This window comes from Micromys minutus (genome assembly GCF_963924665.1).
Source record: "Micromys minutus genome assembly, chromosome: X".
NCBI classification, from domain to species: domain Eukaryota; kingdom Metazoa; phylum Chordata; class Mammalia; order Rodentia; family Muridae; genus Micromys; species Micromys minutus.
In genome coordinates, this window is record NC_137970.1 from 66744251 (window position 1) to 66760762 (window position 16512).

The following is a 16512-nucleotide window of genomic DNA, read 5'->3' on the forward strand; positions in this document are numbered from 1 at the left end:
CCAGGAGTGGAGATTGCATGGGTCCTACAATACCCAATTTCACTGATTACCAGGCAAAGCATAATCCTCCTTTTCCTCAGGAGGCTATTAAATGTGAGGATCCTGAGCCCATATCAATTGGCTGTAACTTCCTATTCTTACCAGTAAAGAGGCCTGGAACTTATGATTATAGACCAATACAATAGTTAAGAGAGGTAAAAAAAAATGGGTTATGGATATTGACCCACATCTATGGAGGAAGACCAGACCTTCAAACTGCTTAATTTAGGATGGACAGAGGTATGAGGGGACAGCAATTGACTCAAACTCTGAGATCATATGGTTATATCCACTTCCAGCATGAACATCAGTCCAAAATCTTAACTGATAGTTCTAACCAAGTTGTTAAAACTAGAAGAAGAGAAGAGACTATATTTACATGTATAGCTGGTATGCCTTTGCCACAGCTCATGTACATGGGGATATTTATGTAAAGAGTGAGGCCTTCTGACAGCAGAAGGAAAAAACATATCAAAAGTAAAGATGAAATTCTCTTCTTACTGAGGGCTCTATGGGGGCCTAAAATCTAGCCATCATCCATGGCTCTGGACACAAAAGATGAAAGAACCCAGTTTTGGAAAGCAACAGTAGGGCAGATGAAATTGCCTGATAGATATGCTGCTCTAAAAATTGAACCTCTCTTGCCCCTGACTTCACTGAGTCCATGGATTCTGTGATTATAGACCACCCTAAGTAATCAAAAGATTGCATAACCTGTGATAGGTACTTGCCCATGTCCCAGTGTTATGAGTGAAAAACAGAGTACAAATATATTGTTGCAGAAAAAATGGGACTATGCATACTTCAGAAGATCCACCACTTCTTACACCTGGGTGTCCAGAGAATGCAGGATTTGATATAGCATGCAATATTACAGATGCCAACTCAAAGATAACTGAGGTTTTCAAGAACTTTAAAGTCTGCCAGCTCACTAACGTGGTAGCTAATGAGAAAAATCACAATAGATAGTAAGCTAAGAGGCACACATCCAGGAGTCTACTAAGAGACAGACTTCATGGAAGTAAACAAAAATGATTTAATATAAATATTTACTGATGTTTATAGATTCCTTTTCAGGTTATACTGAGGCTTTCCACAGCAAGCATGAAACAATATACTCATTGGTTGGTGATTTAGTTCCTATGAGCTGTGGTGGGTTTGGTTAGTTAATCATTTTGTTCTTTCCATGGGCTTGCAGTCCCTTTCTGCTCCTTCAGTCCTTTCTCTAGCTCCTTCATTGAAGTCCCCATGTTCAGTCCGATTATTAGCTGCAAACATCCTCCTCTGTATCAGTACGGCTTTGGCAGAGCCTCTAAGAAGGCATTCATATCAGATTCCTCACAGGAAACACCATTTGGTATCATCAGTAGTACATGAGTTTAGTGGCTGCTTATGGTATATATCCCCAGGTGAGGCAGGTGAGGCCCTCTTTGTATGATGTTTTCTCCAGTTATTGCTCCTCTATTTGTCCCATTATTTCTTCCCATGAGTGTTTTGTTCTCTTTTCTAAGAAGGGCTAAGGCATCCATCTTCTGTCCTTTCTTCTCTTTGAGCTTCATGAGTTCTTTGGATGGTTCCTTGGGATTTCCAAGTTTTTTTGGGGGGCTAGTGTCCACTTTTCTGTGAGTACATACTATGAGTGTTCTTCTGTGACTGGGCTACTTCACTCAGGATGATAGCTTCAAGTGCCATACATTTGCCTTGGAATTTCATGAAATCATTGCTTTTAATAGCCGAATAGTATTACTCCATTGTGTAAATGTACCACAGTTTCTGTACCCATTCCTCTACTGAAGGACATCGAGGTTCTTTTCAGCTTTTGGCTATAATAAATAAAGCTGCTATGATCATGGTAGAACATGTGTCTTTATTAGATAAAATAGAGGAACAGGGATTAATGAAAAGATCTAGAGATTGCCTCACCTGGAGAAACTCCCCATATGCAGCCACCAAACCCAAGCACTATTGCTGATGCCAAGAAGAATTTACTGGCAGAAACCAGATATGGATGTCTCTTCAAAGACACTCCCAGAGTCATATATATACAGATGAGGGTGCTTGTAGCTAAACATCTGAGTGAACACTGGGACCCCAGTGAAAGAGCTAGAGAAAGGACTGAAAGAACTGAAGGGTTTGTGCCCTCATGGGAAGAACAACACCATCAACAGCCAAGGCAGTGAGCTGGAGAGGGTGATTGGGAGAGGGAGCGCCTTCATGGAAGCAAGTTGAGGGGTAGGAGGGAGGTAAGTGGGTGGACGGGTATGACATTTCAAATGTAAATACAGAGAATATCCAATATAATGGAAATACAAAAATAAAAATAAAAATAAAAGAAATACTTTTAAAAACAGAAAAACATAACAAAAAGATTTTTTATAATTACACATATATGAAGATTGAAACAGAAGTTCAGTCCATTATTATCATGGCAGGAAGCAAAGAAGTATCTAGACAGGCATGACACTATCTCTTGTTCTGAAGAAAGCTAAAAACATACTTGCTCAGACATTATGATGAGGGTCTCATTGCCTAACCCCCATAGTAACACACTTCTTCCAACAAGGCCCCACCTTCTAATAGCAGAACTCCCTAGGCCAAGCACACTCAAACCTCTATACTACCTTAATTCATTGACCTGTTAGTTTTGTGATTTTACACTTTTAAAAATGGAATAAAATCCATTTATCTTATCAATTTGCTGTTTGCTAGAAATCTAGGCTATTTCTGTTTCCTGGATGTTGTGAATGAAGTAGCACTGGGCATGAATGAGTAGCTATCTCTAAAGTAGGATATGGAATTTTATTTTGGTACATACTAAATAGTATTACAGCTATATCTTATGTAAGATCTACTTTTACCTTTTTGAGCATTCTCTATCATGGTTTCCATAGTCGCTGTGCCAGTTTGTAATTCCATTAGCAAAGAATTAGGATTCATTTAGTAGCCACTTTCACTAAATTCTTGCCACAATTTTATACTAATTGCTTTCTTAATTAAATGAGGATTTAATTATTTTTTTTCATATGCACCTATCTAGTTTAACCAACACAGACTGTTGAAAACCCTCTGTTTCCCTGGGATGTGCAGTATCTTTGCCAAATATCAGATAGCTGAAGAAGTGTGGTCCCTAAATTCTACTCCATTGATCAACAACTCTGTTTTTATGACAGTACTCTGTTGGTTTTATTATATGTAAATATATATATATATATATATATATATATATATATATATATATGTAAACATATATATATAACTTGAATTCTGGGATGTATGGTGATAATTCTATCTTTAGATCTATTTTCTCAGGATTTTTTAGATTGGGGCTTGTGTATTTTCGAAGGAAATTTAATATTTGGATTTTTATGGATATTGTGATATATCTATATGTTGAATTTGTTACATGGCCAGTTTTCTACATTATTAATTCTTCCATTCTATGAGTAGAAGAGATGTTTCTTTCTTTTGTATCTTTTTCAATCTCTGTGTCTGTCTTAAAGTTTTTTTTTTTTTTTTTTTACATGTAAGTTTTTCAGTTCATTAATTAGATTTATGTTAGGATTATTTGAGGTAACTGTAAGTTGTATTGTTGCCTAGATTGCTTACTAAGTGTATTTCCAGTTGTATACATAAAGGATACTGTTGGGTTATTTTTTTTTATCCTGCTCCTTTGATGGATGTGTTTACCAGTTATAGAGATTTCATGGTGGAGCGTTTAGATTATTTATTATGACATAAAATTTGCCCATAAGGACAGATTGGCATCCTTTTCCTATTGTATCATCTTTTTTGTTTTGTTATTCTAGCAAAGACTTTAAACACTATGTGTGGGGTATGAATACAAGTTTTAGTGTTCCTGACTTTAGAGGAAATCTTTGAGTTCCTCTCTATTTAGGATTGCTTTAGCTGTAGGCTTGTTGTAAATTTCCTTTGTTCTATTGATGTAGGTTCATTAACTCTAGCCTCTCAAGGATTTTATAACAATGCAATGTTGGATTTTTTTTTTTTTCAAAAGCATTTTTCTTTCTAAGGAGATGAAGATTACATGGCTAATATCTTTATTGTATTAGTGGTGGGTTACAATATTGATTTACATATGTTGAGTCATTCTAACATATCTGGGCAGAAGCCAACTAGAATGTTGTAGACAGTCTTTTTCTGTGTTCTTGAATTCAGTTTTTAAATATTTTATTTTTAGTTTTGGGGAAAGGGGGATTTTTATTTTATGGTTGTCAGAGTTATTGGGCTAGAATTTCCATTTTCTGACTATCCTCTAGTATTGATACATGTATAATATTGTCTCTATAAAAGGCATTTTTAAATATTCCTTTTCTATTTTGGGAGATAGCACAAGGAATATTAATGTTAATAATTCTTGAAATGTCTGAAAGAATTATGCACTGAACATATTTGAGTCTTTGCCTTTTTGATGAGTATTTTTTTTAAATTATTATTTTTATGTGCCTCAATATTTTAGGTCTATTTAAATTATTTACTTCATAGTGATTTACTCTGATAAGCTATTCACTCCTTTTAAAGTTTTCAGTTTTGTGTGGTGCATATTTTTAAAATATGACCTCATATTTTTCTGGATTAACCCCATATGTTTTGTAATTATTCTCTTTTTTAATGTTATTAATTTGATTCTTGTCTTTTGCTTAGCTTGATTAATCTTCTGTCAATATTATTAATGCTGACAAAGAACAAACTTTTTGTTTCATTAGTTACTTGAAGTTTTTTGTTCATTTTTATTTTATTAATTGATTTTGATTATTTCTTCCCACTTATATTTTGTGACAATTGTATTTCATTATTCTCTAAGATCATCATTTTAGTCATTAATTTATTTGAGACCTCACAATTTTCTGATATACAAATATAATATAAAAAAATTCCCACTATGAATAGTTTAATGGTTTCATATTTCTGGTATGTTGTATTTTCTTTTTATTTTTTAATTAATTAATTAATCATTTTTTCATGCTGCTCACTACACCCTCTCTGTCACTCCCTCTAGCAATCATCCCTTCCTTCCCCTCTCTCCTTTTTCTTTGAGAAGGTAGGGGTTCCTTGGGTATCTTCCCACTCTGGCACATCAAGTCTTTGCAAGGCTAGATGCTTCCTCTTCCACTGATGCAGCTAGAAGACTGTATCCCACATACAGGAAACAACTTTTATGATAGCCTCTCACTCCAGCTTATCTGCACCCACATGAATATCTAGCTACAAGTTTGCTACATATGTTTGGAGAGGCCTAGGTTCAGTCCCTATATGTTTCTTGGTTGGTGGTTCACTCTTGGAGATCCCCAAGAGTCCAGGTAGGTTGACTCTGTTGGTTTTTCTGTAAAGTTCTGTTCCACTTTGGGCACTGAATACTTCCTCCTATTCTTCCATAAGAAATCTCAAACCCAGTCTACTTTTACAATGTAGATGTCTGCATTCCTTTGAGTTAGCTGCAAGATGGAGCTTCTCAGGGTACAGCCATGTTAGGCTTCCATCTGCAAGCATAACAAAGTACCAATCTTTGTGTCAGTATTTAGTACTTGTATAGAAAATAGATCTCATGCTGGGCAGGTTATTTATTGGCTGGTCATTCCCATAGTCTCTGCTTCATCCCCCATTCCTGTGTTTCTTGTAGACAGGATAAATTTAGGGTTAAAAGTTAAGATGGTAGTTAGTGTCCCTTTTGGGTTCCATGTCCCAAATGTTTTGAGTCACAGCTAAGGAAACCCTAATTGAATCTTGAGTGTTCCCCTAATCCTAGCTGATGCTCAACCCTTCCAATTGCCTTAAAGTCAGGGTTCTATTTTATACCAACAGAATATATAAGTTAAAAAAATCAAGACAAAACACATGCTGGTGAAAATGTGGTGGAAGAGAAACACTCCTTCATTGCTGGTACCTCTCTGAACCTGCATGTTCAGCTATTAAAAAACAAAGACATAATAAACTTGCAGGAAAATGAATGGATATTGAGAATATCACTGTGAGTGAGGTAACCCAGTCTCAGAAAGATATGCATATTAACCATAAATACAAGACACCTATCATATACCCCACATACCCACAAAAGCTAAACAAGAAGAAAGGGACAAGCAAGGATGCTTGAATGCTGCTTAGAAGGGGGGTCATGTTTATATTGTCATAAGAGGTGTATGGAGGAAGGGAGCGGGGAGAAAGAGTGGATGGAGTGACCAATAGGAAGGTTGAGGATCAGTTATATATGCTTCTAGGAAATGTGCACTTGTCTTAGTAGGTGTATGTAGGCTGTAAGACCCTTCTCTTAGCTGCCTGGTCAGTATTCCACTAACAGGCTTCAGATAAGATGTAGACCTCTCAGCTCTGACTGCACCATGCCTGCCAGAATCCTCCCTGTTCTCTGCTTGATGATAATGGGCTGAACCTCTCTGAACCTGCAAAACAGCCTCGATTAAATATTGTCTTTATTAGAGTTGCCTTGGTTGTTGTTACTCTTCACAGGAGTGAAACCATAACTAAGACAGGTGTGGTGAGGGACAAGAGGGTTGAACAGATGTCAATGACAATGAATAAAAATCTGCAACTGAAGGGGTGGAGATGTAGGGGGCATCTATAGGATGAGGCAGAGAGCTGGCATAAAGGAGACACCCAAGATTTAGTGTGGGTTTTCTTAGCTGTGACACAAACAGTAGAGATATAGAACCTTAAGAAACCATCCCCTATAACCAGGCAGGAACCCCAAAATAGCAACAGGGACACCGAGTTACCCACAAAACTTTTGACCCAAAATATTTCCTGTCTACAAGAACTGCTGAAACAGGGTTTGGAGCAGAGACTGGGGGAATGACAAACCAAAAACTAGCTCAAATTTTGATCCATCTCATGAACTTTCACCAGTATCTGAAAATATTAATGATAATTTACTGCCCTTGCAGACAGGCCCCTAACATGACTGTTCTCTGAGGTGCTCTAACCAGCAGCTGACTCAAATAGATGCTGATACCCACAGCCAAATGAAAGAAGATGAGAAAAAAAAATTGTTGGTGCCAATAAGAATAGAAACACCTTGAGAGGATTTAATCTTATCTTCAGACCTAAGCATTCCTTCCAATATCTATAAAGGATTATTTCAATCATGCATTTTTTAAAACATGTTTTTAAGGTCTAGATGTCCTAATTAAGGTTTCTATTGTTGTGAAGATACACAATGGCCAAAGCAACTCTTATAAAGGACAAAATTTAATTGGGGCTGCTGGACAAGTTAATGGAATCAGTCCAATATCATCACAGGTATAAAGCATGGCCATGTCTAGGCAGGCACACTTCTGCAGAAGGTGAGATTTGTCCATCTTGTTCTGAAGGCAAAAAAGAGAAGGCTTACTTTTTGGCAGATAGAAGAAGGGTCTAAAAGTCTAATTCCAAGTTTACACATTTCCTCCAAGAAGGCCACATTTACTCCATGGTCACCCCTCCTAATAGTGTCATTCTCTGGGATAAGCATATTTAAGCCACCACATTCTACTCCCTAGTCCCCACAGGCATGTTTATACAAATGAGCCTAGCCATAGCATATTTAAAAAAAAATAGTCCACCTTTAAATTTAGTCCCCATAATTTATAATAGTTTCAACAACATAAAAAGTACAAAGGGTCTTCTGAAATTAATTCACTTAACTGCAATCCCCTATAAAAGAAAAAGCAAAAAAAAAACAAACAAACAAAAAACAAAAACAAAACAAAACAAAAAACAGATTATATACCTTCAACATCATAGGATATATATTACCATTCCAAAACACCATTGTGAGGGAATACTGGACCCAAATAAGACCAAAATCTAGGTCATCAAATTCTAAATGCTTCATTATCACGTCTGATATCAAAGCACTCTTAAGATCTCCAATACTTTTCACCACTGTAGACTGAATCAAACTTCTTTCCCTCAGGCTGGTTCTACTCTCTCATACCACCTTTCATTACCAGGTATCTCGTGGCCCTAAAATCTCTAATATCTTGGAATCTCTAAGGGAACTTCAGTTTTATACCTTCTTGTTCCTATGTCTAGTGTCAACATATTATATTCTGGGCTTTCCCGAAGCTCTTTGGTTAGATCTCCACCTCTCTGCTCTGCAGCACTCTGGGCTCTGGTAAACTCTACTACACTGTTGCTGCTACTCTTCATGGCCACCCCATGATACTGACATCTCCAATAGCTGGGGCTTTTTGCTGTAACAAGGCTTCAACAATGACTAATATGTCCCCTACATGGTTCCAAGATTCAAATTCTTTGCAAAGCACATTCAGTCTGGGGAGCACAACTGAAACTAAGGCTACATCTTCACCAGTGTCCTTCCCTAGTCTCTCATAAGGCAAAGTCTCAGCTGCTACCCACCATCCCTAAATGCCTTCAAACTCAGTAGTACCACTTGCATGACTCTTACACATTGACAAGTTCAGTTTCACTATGAGGTACAACCTTGCTTATCTTTAGAACAGAACTTCTTTGTGTTCTCAGAAAACACTTTTAAAAAGATTTTGTGTCAGTGATGCTGGTCTCATCTTAATCACTGATAATTTTTAACTGCAGCTATCAAGAATCAATTGTTTCTGTAGTCTCTTCTATTCTTTACTTTAAAGCCAGAGCCACATGACTGAAGCTGAAAAGTTCTGCTGCTTGCTGTGCCTGCAACATGGGCCCCTTGTTCCTTTTAATCTTTACTAGTTTTCTATTTTTAATGGTTTCATTAACTCCCTTAACCTGGTTGTATTGGATCTTCCTTTGTAGACTGACCTTTAACTCACAGATCTACATACCTCTCCCTCCAGAGTTCTAGGATTTAAAGCATGGATTATTATGCCTGGACATAAATGTTTCTTTACCTAGAACTTCATCTGTTCCTGGCTGGTTTTGAATTCAGAGATCTCTTTGATTCTACATCCTGGGATTAAAGCTGCATACCATCTTGTCTGGGCCTAAACTCTTTAAGACCTCTGTACCTCAAGATCTGGATCAAAAGCCTGTATATCTCAGCATCGAGATCTGTATATTAAGTTTTGCCCTCCATGTACTGGTTTGTTGTTCATATGACATTACAAATCTGAATGAAAATAATAACCAGGTAATAATGACTAACATGCTAAAACTATCCTGTATTCAATTGCAAATATGAACAACAAGCTTTATTAGGTGGGATCTTGCCCTGAGGTCACCACTCCCTAAATTTGTTTATCTCCTTGAACATATGATTCAGTTCCGTTTTACTTGCTAGTGCCGCTTAATGGCATGAATGATATATTTTGTATTTTTATTTTCTTGGTTTGTTGTGCCTGCCAAAATGTTCTTTGTAAGAGTAAACCACCATCTAAAATCTATGCTAGGAATACTTTAGACCTCTTTGCTCCATGCAACCATTCTGAATCTTTTCACCTTAGCCTCAGACAGACTCCCATGAAAATGCCAAAAAGAAGCAATACAAGTCACCAAAACAGTGTAAGAGCTCCAAGCAACATGCCAAAATTCCTCTCCTTTGAAAACTGGAGAGCTAGGGTCTAGAATTTCAAATCACCCTGAGCACTACACATTTATATTCCTATAAGGAGGGTCTCTTTAGCCCAGTTAAAACATCCTACTGTTACCAAAAGCAAAAGTCTTCAAATACATGTCTCTTCAAACAAATAACTGGCTAGGCATATCACAGTAATATTGGAATCCCTGGTACCAAACTTCTGTCTTAGTTAGGGTTTCCATTGCTGTGAAGAGACAACATAAACAAAGAAACTGTTCTAAAGGCCAACATAGTTAGGGCTATCAAATGATTTCAAAGGTTCAGTCTATTATTATGGGAAGTAAGCATCATAATTCAAGTAGACATGGCACTCGAGGAGCTGAGAGTTCTATATCATGTTTAAAAAAAAAAAAAAAAAAACAAAAAAAAAAACAGTCTTCCAGGCAACTAAAAGAATGGTTTGAAAGCACACCCCCAAGTGACACACTTTCTCCAACAAGACCACATCTACTCCAAAAAAAAGGTCACCCTTAATAATGGTGTCACTTCCTGATCTAAGAATACTCATGAGGCTTTCCTTTGAATAATTTGAATGTTTTGTTTGTTTGTTTTCTCCTTTTATTCTTTTTTATATTCTAAGTTTTATTTAGTTCTTGATGTTTACAAATATTTGTCTTTGTTAAATTATGCTTTAGTATGTTGAATTTTCTACATTATTTCATTCAATTGGGTTCTCTGTTATTATTATGTAATTTGTTCCTATCCTCCTTATTTCTTTGTCAATATTTATTATTGCAACTTTGAAATCATTGTCATATAAATCATCTAGATCACTTTTCTCAGGGTAATTACTATAATATGATTAACTTTTGGTATAAATTTAGTGTTTTGGTTATTTGTGATTATGTGTTTACACTGAAATGTCAGAATCTGGATTTAGGTCATTGATCATATTTCTTGGTAGGGAAATCTTATATCCTTTCAATTGAATTTAAAGGTCTGTGTCCTTAATCCAACTTGTCTCATGGTTGAAAAACTATATGAGTCTTAGATTTCAGTTTTTGGGTAATTCTATGTTGATGTTCAAATGGTATTTCAGAAGTAGTAATGGGTCAACTAATGCTAAGTAAGGTTATAAGATTTACAATCAATGTCCAAAATCTAGGATTGGATGCTGAGGAATTTTCCTCAACAAATGGGTACTGTTGTTATTGTCAAGGATGAGTTTGGGATCTACCTATACAAGAAATCCAGATAGTGTTACTTAGGAGACCAGTACATGGTTTCAAGCCAATCATGGGGTGCATGGACTTGCTAGTATGAGTGTAGTACACTTTTTGGATAAGAAAACTGCTCTAATTTGAGAAATGGATGAAGCTAACAAAGATAGTATACGGTCAGCTTAGAGAAAGGGCCTATTGTGTGCATTGAGTATAAGTTAAATTAGTAAAATAAATCTCAACATTCTAGTGTATATTTGAGAATTATTGGAGGGGTTCATGATAGAGTTTCAACCAAAGGAGTGTTGTAAAGACCATAATAGGGTGGGGCAAAACATGGTCTTCTGGCATGCCTCATGGTTGAGTGGACTTTCTGGTATAGGTGTAGTGATCCTCCCTGGAGAGGGACCTTTTTTTTTTTTCAGATATTTAAGATGAGTGCTGTTGATAGTAAGTATCTTATGTCTGCCTAAGAAAGGGCCATGTGTGAGAATCAGGGATGAATGTAATATTTCTGGATAGATATACATGAGCTAGGTGGAAGAATTAGGGCTTTCTGGATAGGAATAGAGATATGATTGTTCTTTGTGGATAGATGCATTTGGTGGAATAAATTGGGCTACCCAACATGAAGTAAGTAGATGAAAGGAGGCTCAGGAAGGTAACAGGGATTGTTCATAGCTTTTTATATATATATCACAGGAGCACATGGATATGAATGACAATGCAGACAATGAGCTGGGTCCTCCCCCTTCAGTCATCGGTCAAGATAATTTCTTAAAGATGAGGTAACAGGAGAGTCTGATCTGAGGAATTACTGAATTTAGACATCCTCTTCCCAGGTGATTCCTCATTTTTCTTAAGTTTACAATGAAAATTAAATCATCTAATGTCTGATCAAAATTTTTTAACAACATACTAATGTCTTTCCTTTTCAATACTACGATAGATTTGATAAAGCTACTTCATGTATAACTTTATTGTTAGATTTGTTTCATTTATTAATAATTCTTATAATATTCTAAGTTTCATTAGTTCTTTCCATACAGTGCCATAATTTTATTACTTAATATATTTTTATCCTCTAACTTTATTACATATATTTAATCTCATAAAAACTTAGTGACTATAACACTATGTTTATAATAAATATAGTTAGTCTCATAACATCTTTATAATTACTACAGTATTTAACATATTTAAATTTATATCTAAAAACTGCACATATATTTGAAACTAAGCCAATCTTAGTATTTGAAAGAAATGTTTTTGTTACTTATTTCTATTTTCAAGGTTAGGTCAGTTCATCTTGGATTTATAAGTTTCCTAGGAATCCTTCCCTTTAGAAATGACAGTCATCTCTGGTATGTCATTCAGATTGCCCAGAAGAGGTCACCTATCTTCATCTTCACTCTCAACATGTTTCAGGTCATCTATTAACAACCATACTTTGATTATCTGTTCACTATGTAATTAATCCTCTCAAAGCATTAATATAGTAATCACTTGTGGCATTATAAAGTAACATGCATAATTAATATTTAGTCCAATATTACTATTGTCACTGTGATTATCATTATTATTTTTATAATGTAAATGATGAAATTAGTATAGATATTTGTTGTGTACACAAACATATTATGGTTTTTTTGTTATATATTACAATTAAATTTTCATATATACTTTGAGTAAATTATAACCTTTATATGTTTTAAATGTCTAACATCTCCACTGTGATAATGTTCTGAATTTGACTGGGTTTCAGTGTTAAATTGAAATGTCTGTAATTTATTTGTGTCACAGAGCTTATAATATTTGGGCAATAATTTACATAAACATATAAGACAAATTTTACTTTGATAAATGTAATGTGAAATTACTGAGGATTTCTTATACTCAAATGATAAGTGGAGACTTAAAATACAAGTATAAAATGTGTTATAAAATGTTAGTGGACAAATAGGTAATATATCAAATATATTATGAAGACTGAAAATATAGATGGAACACATAAACAAGAGCATAAATATCTCATCTTCCAACATGACAGAAAAAATAACATACTGTAAAATTTTAAATATTGAGATAGAAATACTGATAAAACATGACAAAGTATTGTACTCATCAACATTAGTTTTAAACACATGTAAGCATATCATCAGAGAAACATGTAATTGCTTTCAGGTTATTATTTGTAGAGAAGGTATTTATACAAGCACATTCATATAAGAGCATGATTAACAACAAGATAATGCCAGTGAAGGCCACTGTATTTTTTATTATACAGAAGTATTTGTCATATTAAATTAATATCAGAATCATCCAACATACATTTAAGTTTTTATAGTAATGTCACTTGTTATACTATAAAGTATTAGGTATTTTTCACACTTTCTGAGGGTTGTTTTGGTTTGTTCATATCCTTTATTGTACAAACATGTGAAACTAAAAAGATGGATTATATTTTTCCACATAAATAAGTTAAATTACAATTTTTTTAATATTCTGATGAACATGAGTACTGTAACATTTTATTATCTGAGGGTACTTGGTTTTTGCAAGTCAGACTTACCTTCCTGCAGGAGGATGTCACAGATGAATTTTTTACATTTTTAAGGAAGTAATGTTGGAAAATCTCTTAGTACCTAAATCTTTATATATTCTGAAATTCAGTTGACAGAGATGCCAGAATTCCAAGTTCATTCCAGTGTTAGTATATGTTTGATAAATAAATGCAATGGAAATATAAAATCTTTTTAAGAATCAATTAATGGATAACTAATATTTTTATTTTTCAGCATTGAAAGGCATATTGAAATAAATCAGCAGTTTTCTAAATTTTTGTGCTTAAATATTGCAGAGACACTTGAAGCAGTCCTGTGTTCTCAGGACGTTACCATCAGACATTGGCAACTAGAACAGAAGAAAAGATAAGGTCAAGATCACTAATGCCAGCGATTTTTACTGGCTCATCAAACTTGCAACACTAGCTAAATAAGTGTTCATCAGTATCAAATAGGCAAGTGCTACAGATAGTACTATTTTTATGTTATCCAGATTAAGGAAAGAGACTTCATTCTATGTGAAGTATAGTAGCTGATCTAGCCTGTGACTAGATTTAAAGATGAGTACATTTGAAAAGATTTCTAAGGAAGTAGTACTTCAAGGTGTGAACACTGTTTTAGTTCCTGAGAATACAGGCGGGAACCTCACTCCTTGTTTACAAAATAAGGCTGAAAAAATGGAAAATCCTACTGAACCTCTGCTTAAGAGACTTTGTTTGTCTCCAGAAGTTGATTCAACTCCTTGCATGCCAGCTGTTGCATTTCCACCACAGGATATACAGCAGAGTTTTGATTTGGTCACAACCACAGCAAAAGAAATGGCAGATGAATAGCTTACTGCAGGAACTATGATGCCATTTCAGATTTTACAGGATGACATCCCAGGTGAAGTAGTTTCACTGGCTAATTCGGAACAGTCAATAGTTAGCCAATCATGGTTCACAGGTAAAGAAGCTAAAGATGCTCTAAACCATCAAGGACATAAATGGAAGCAGGGAATGTGGACCAAAGAAGAAACAAATATTCTGATGAGCAACATTGAACAGTATATGAAGGAACATGGAGTAGATACTCCTGCAGAAATCATTTTTAAGATGTCAAAAGGTAAAAGAAAAGATTTCTACAGGTCTATATCATTGGGTCTGAATCGACCATTGTTTTCATTCTACAGAAGAGTGGTCCGAATGTACGATGACAGAAACCATGTCGGTAAGTACAGCCCTGAGGAAAGAGAAAAGCTCAAGGAGCTCTGGCAGAAACATGGCAATGACTGGATAACAATAGGGGCCACAATGGGAAGAAGTCCCTCTTCTGTCAATGACCATTACCGACTGATGAAGGATACTTGCAACTCGGGGAAATGGACCCAGGAAGAAGAACAGAATCTTGGAGATGTGGTGCATGAATTGACAGGCACTGAGGTGGATGAGAAAGTTACCAAAGGTGTGTGTTGGTCAACAGTGGCTCAAAGAGTGGGTACTCGCTCAGCAAAACAGTGTCATGCTAAATGGCTCAACTATCTAAACTGGAAACAAACTGGAGGTACTGAGTGGACAAGGAAAGATGAAGTCACTCTCATCTACAGGCTGGCAGAGCTTGGTGCGGCTGATGAAAGTGAAATTCACTGGGATGAATTAGCTAAAGGATGGGAAAGTGTTCGTTCACCACAATGGCTGAGAAGTAAATGGTGGAATATCAAAAGGCAAATTAGAAATCACAAGGATTTTTCATTTCCAGTCCTTGTAAGATATCTTCAACAAGAATATGAAAGCCAGAATGTGAGCCTCGGGTTTTGGGATAATAAAACAGGATCAGATAGCAACCCTGACATCAGTGTTAAACAAGTCTCATTTGGAATCTGTCCAGTCCCCATGACAGGATTGCAAATTACACTCAAACTCCTTCCCAGGTCCTCAACAAAATTATCTGCTGCTGTTTTTAACTCTGAATCCATAACGCTGCTTACTGGACCACAGTAGATATTTGAGATTCTCACGTCTTTCCATTTTTGTTCCATTCCCTCACCTTACACCTATTTTCTTCAAACAAGTACAACTCATGGCCTTCTCTTACTTCTGACCACTTGTTCCACATTAAGCCTGATAGCTGCTGCACCTGCTTCTTTCTATACATTTTCATCCTTTATCCCTCAAGCATATTGTTGAGCATTCCAGTCAATTATACCTGAAATATCATGTACAAAAAATCCTCTGTTTTTGAAAATGACATTGCTTTTTCCATATCTCAAGAAGAATTGGCCATCAATAGTAATATCAACCTTTTTATGATTGTCATAGACTACCCTCATTCAAAGCAAACAATTTTCCTGAAAAAATTATTTAGCTAAGTTGGCTCTGTTGCCATAATTTGATAATGCTCTTATTTATAAATTCAGAGATCCAAACAACACAGAATTAATGAACTGTCCTATGAGTACAACAGAAGAATTCTGAGAAACCAACCCTAATAAGAAGACATTCACTCAGATTTATTGGATGCTTTTGTTTCTGAGGAGTTAGTCTCTCATCCTAGTAGAGCAAGTGCATTAAACAAATGATGACAAAATCATGCATTGTGCTCCTTCATTCCCTGGCTTGATCAAGGCACGAGATTTTTACCGGTACTAAATCAGTGTTGCCTGTCAGAAAACTAAGTTTCATAATCCAAAATTAGTAAGTATCTAATACTAGTAAGCATCAAAACTTTTAAGTATAAAATCCTCAGACATCTCTGTTTGCATTGACTTAAAGGATATTGGACTTGTGTAATATTAGTAGTGTATATTTACAAATACAAAAATGCAATAGAGGTATTAGGGTATTGCAGTGGAACAGATGAAATACCCAGGAGAATTTATTTACTAAGGTCCTGATGACACACATAGCTACGTTAGGACAACAATGACTATTATGACTATGCTTTTTTTCACTATTTGCAATATATCCCAGATCTAATTTTATGGTAGTTAGTGAATAGACAGAGAAAAGTGTAACTGCACATATCGATGTGCTAATGTTTTCAGGAGAAAATTATTTTTATACCAATTATTAGAAAGTTTTCATGTCACAAAAACTTAAATACACTAATATTTATTCCTATATCTCCAACATTATAATCACTTCAGGTCATATGAACTTTGATTAGATTTTATAAAAGTCCAAACAACATAGTTTAGTGGTTACTGGTTATAAATACAGGAACTTGT

At 35.4% G+C, this 16512-nt stretch overlaps 1 protein-coding gene across 1 annotated transcript; it reads left to right on the forward strand.

Moving 5' to 3' along the window:
* Window positions 1-13867: 13867 nt before the first annotated feature.
* LOC308415002 (cyclin-D-binding Myb-like transcription factor 1) lies at window positions 13868-15286 on the forward strand (the record flags this gene model as incomplete). Its single annotated transcript, XM_080910138.1, is given in 2 exon segments — window positions 13868-14137; window positions 14141-15286. Coding segments are annotated over 2 exon segments (1416 nt in total).
* Window positions 15287-16512: the final 1226 nt, after the last annotated feature.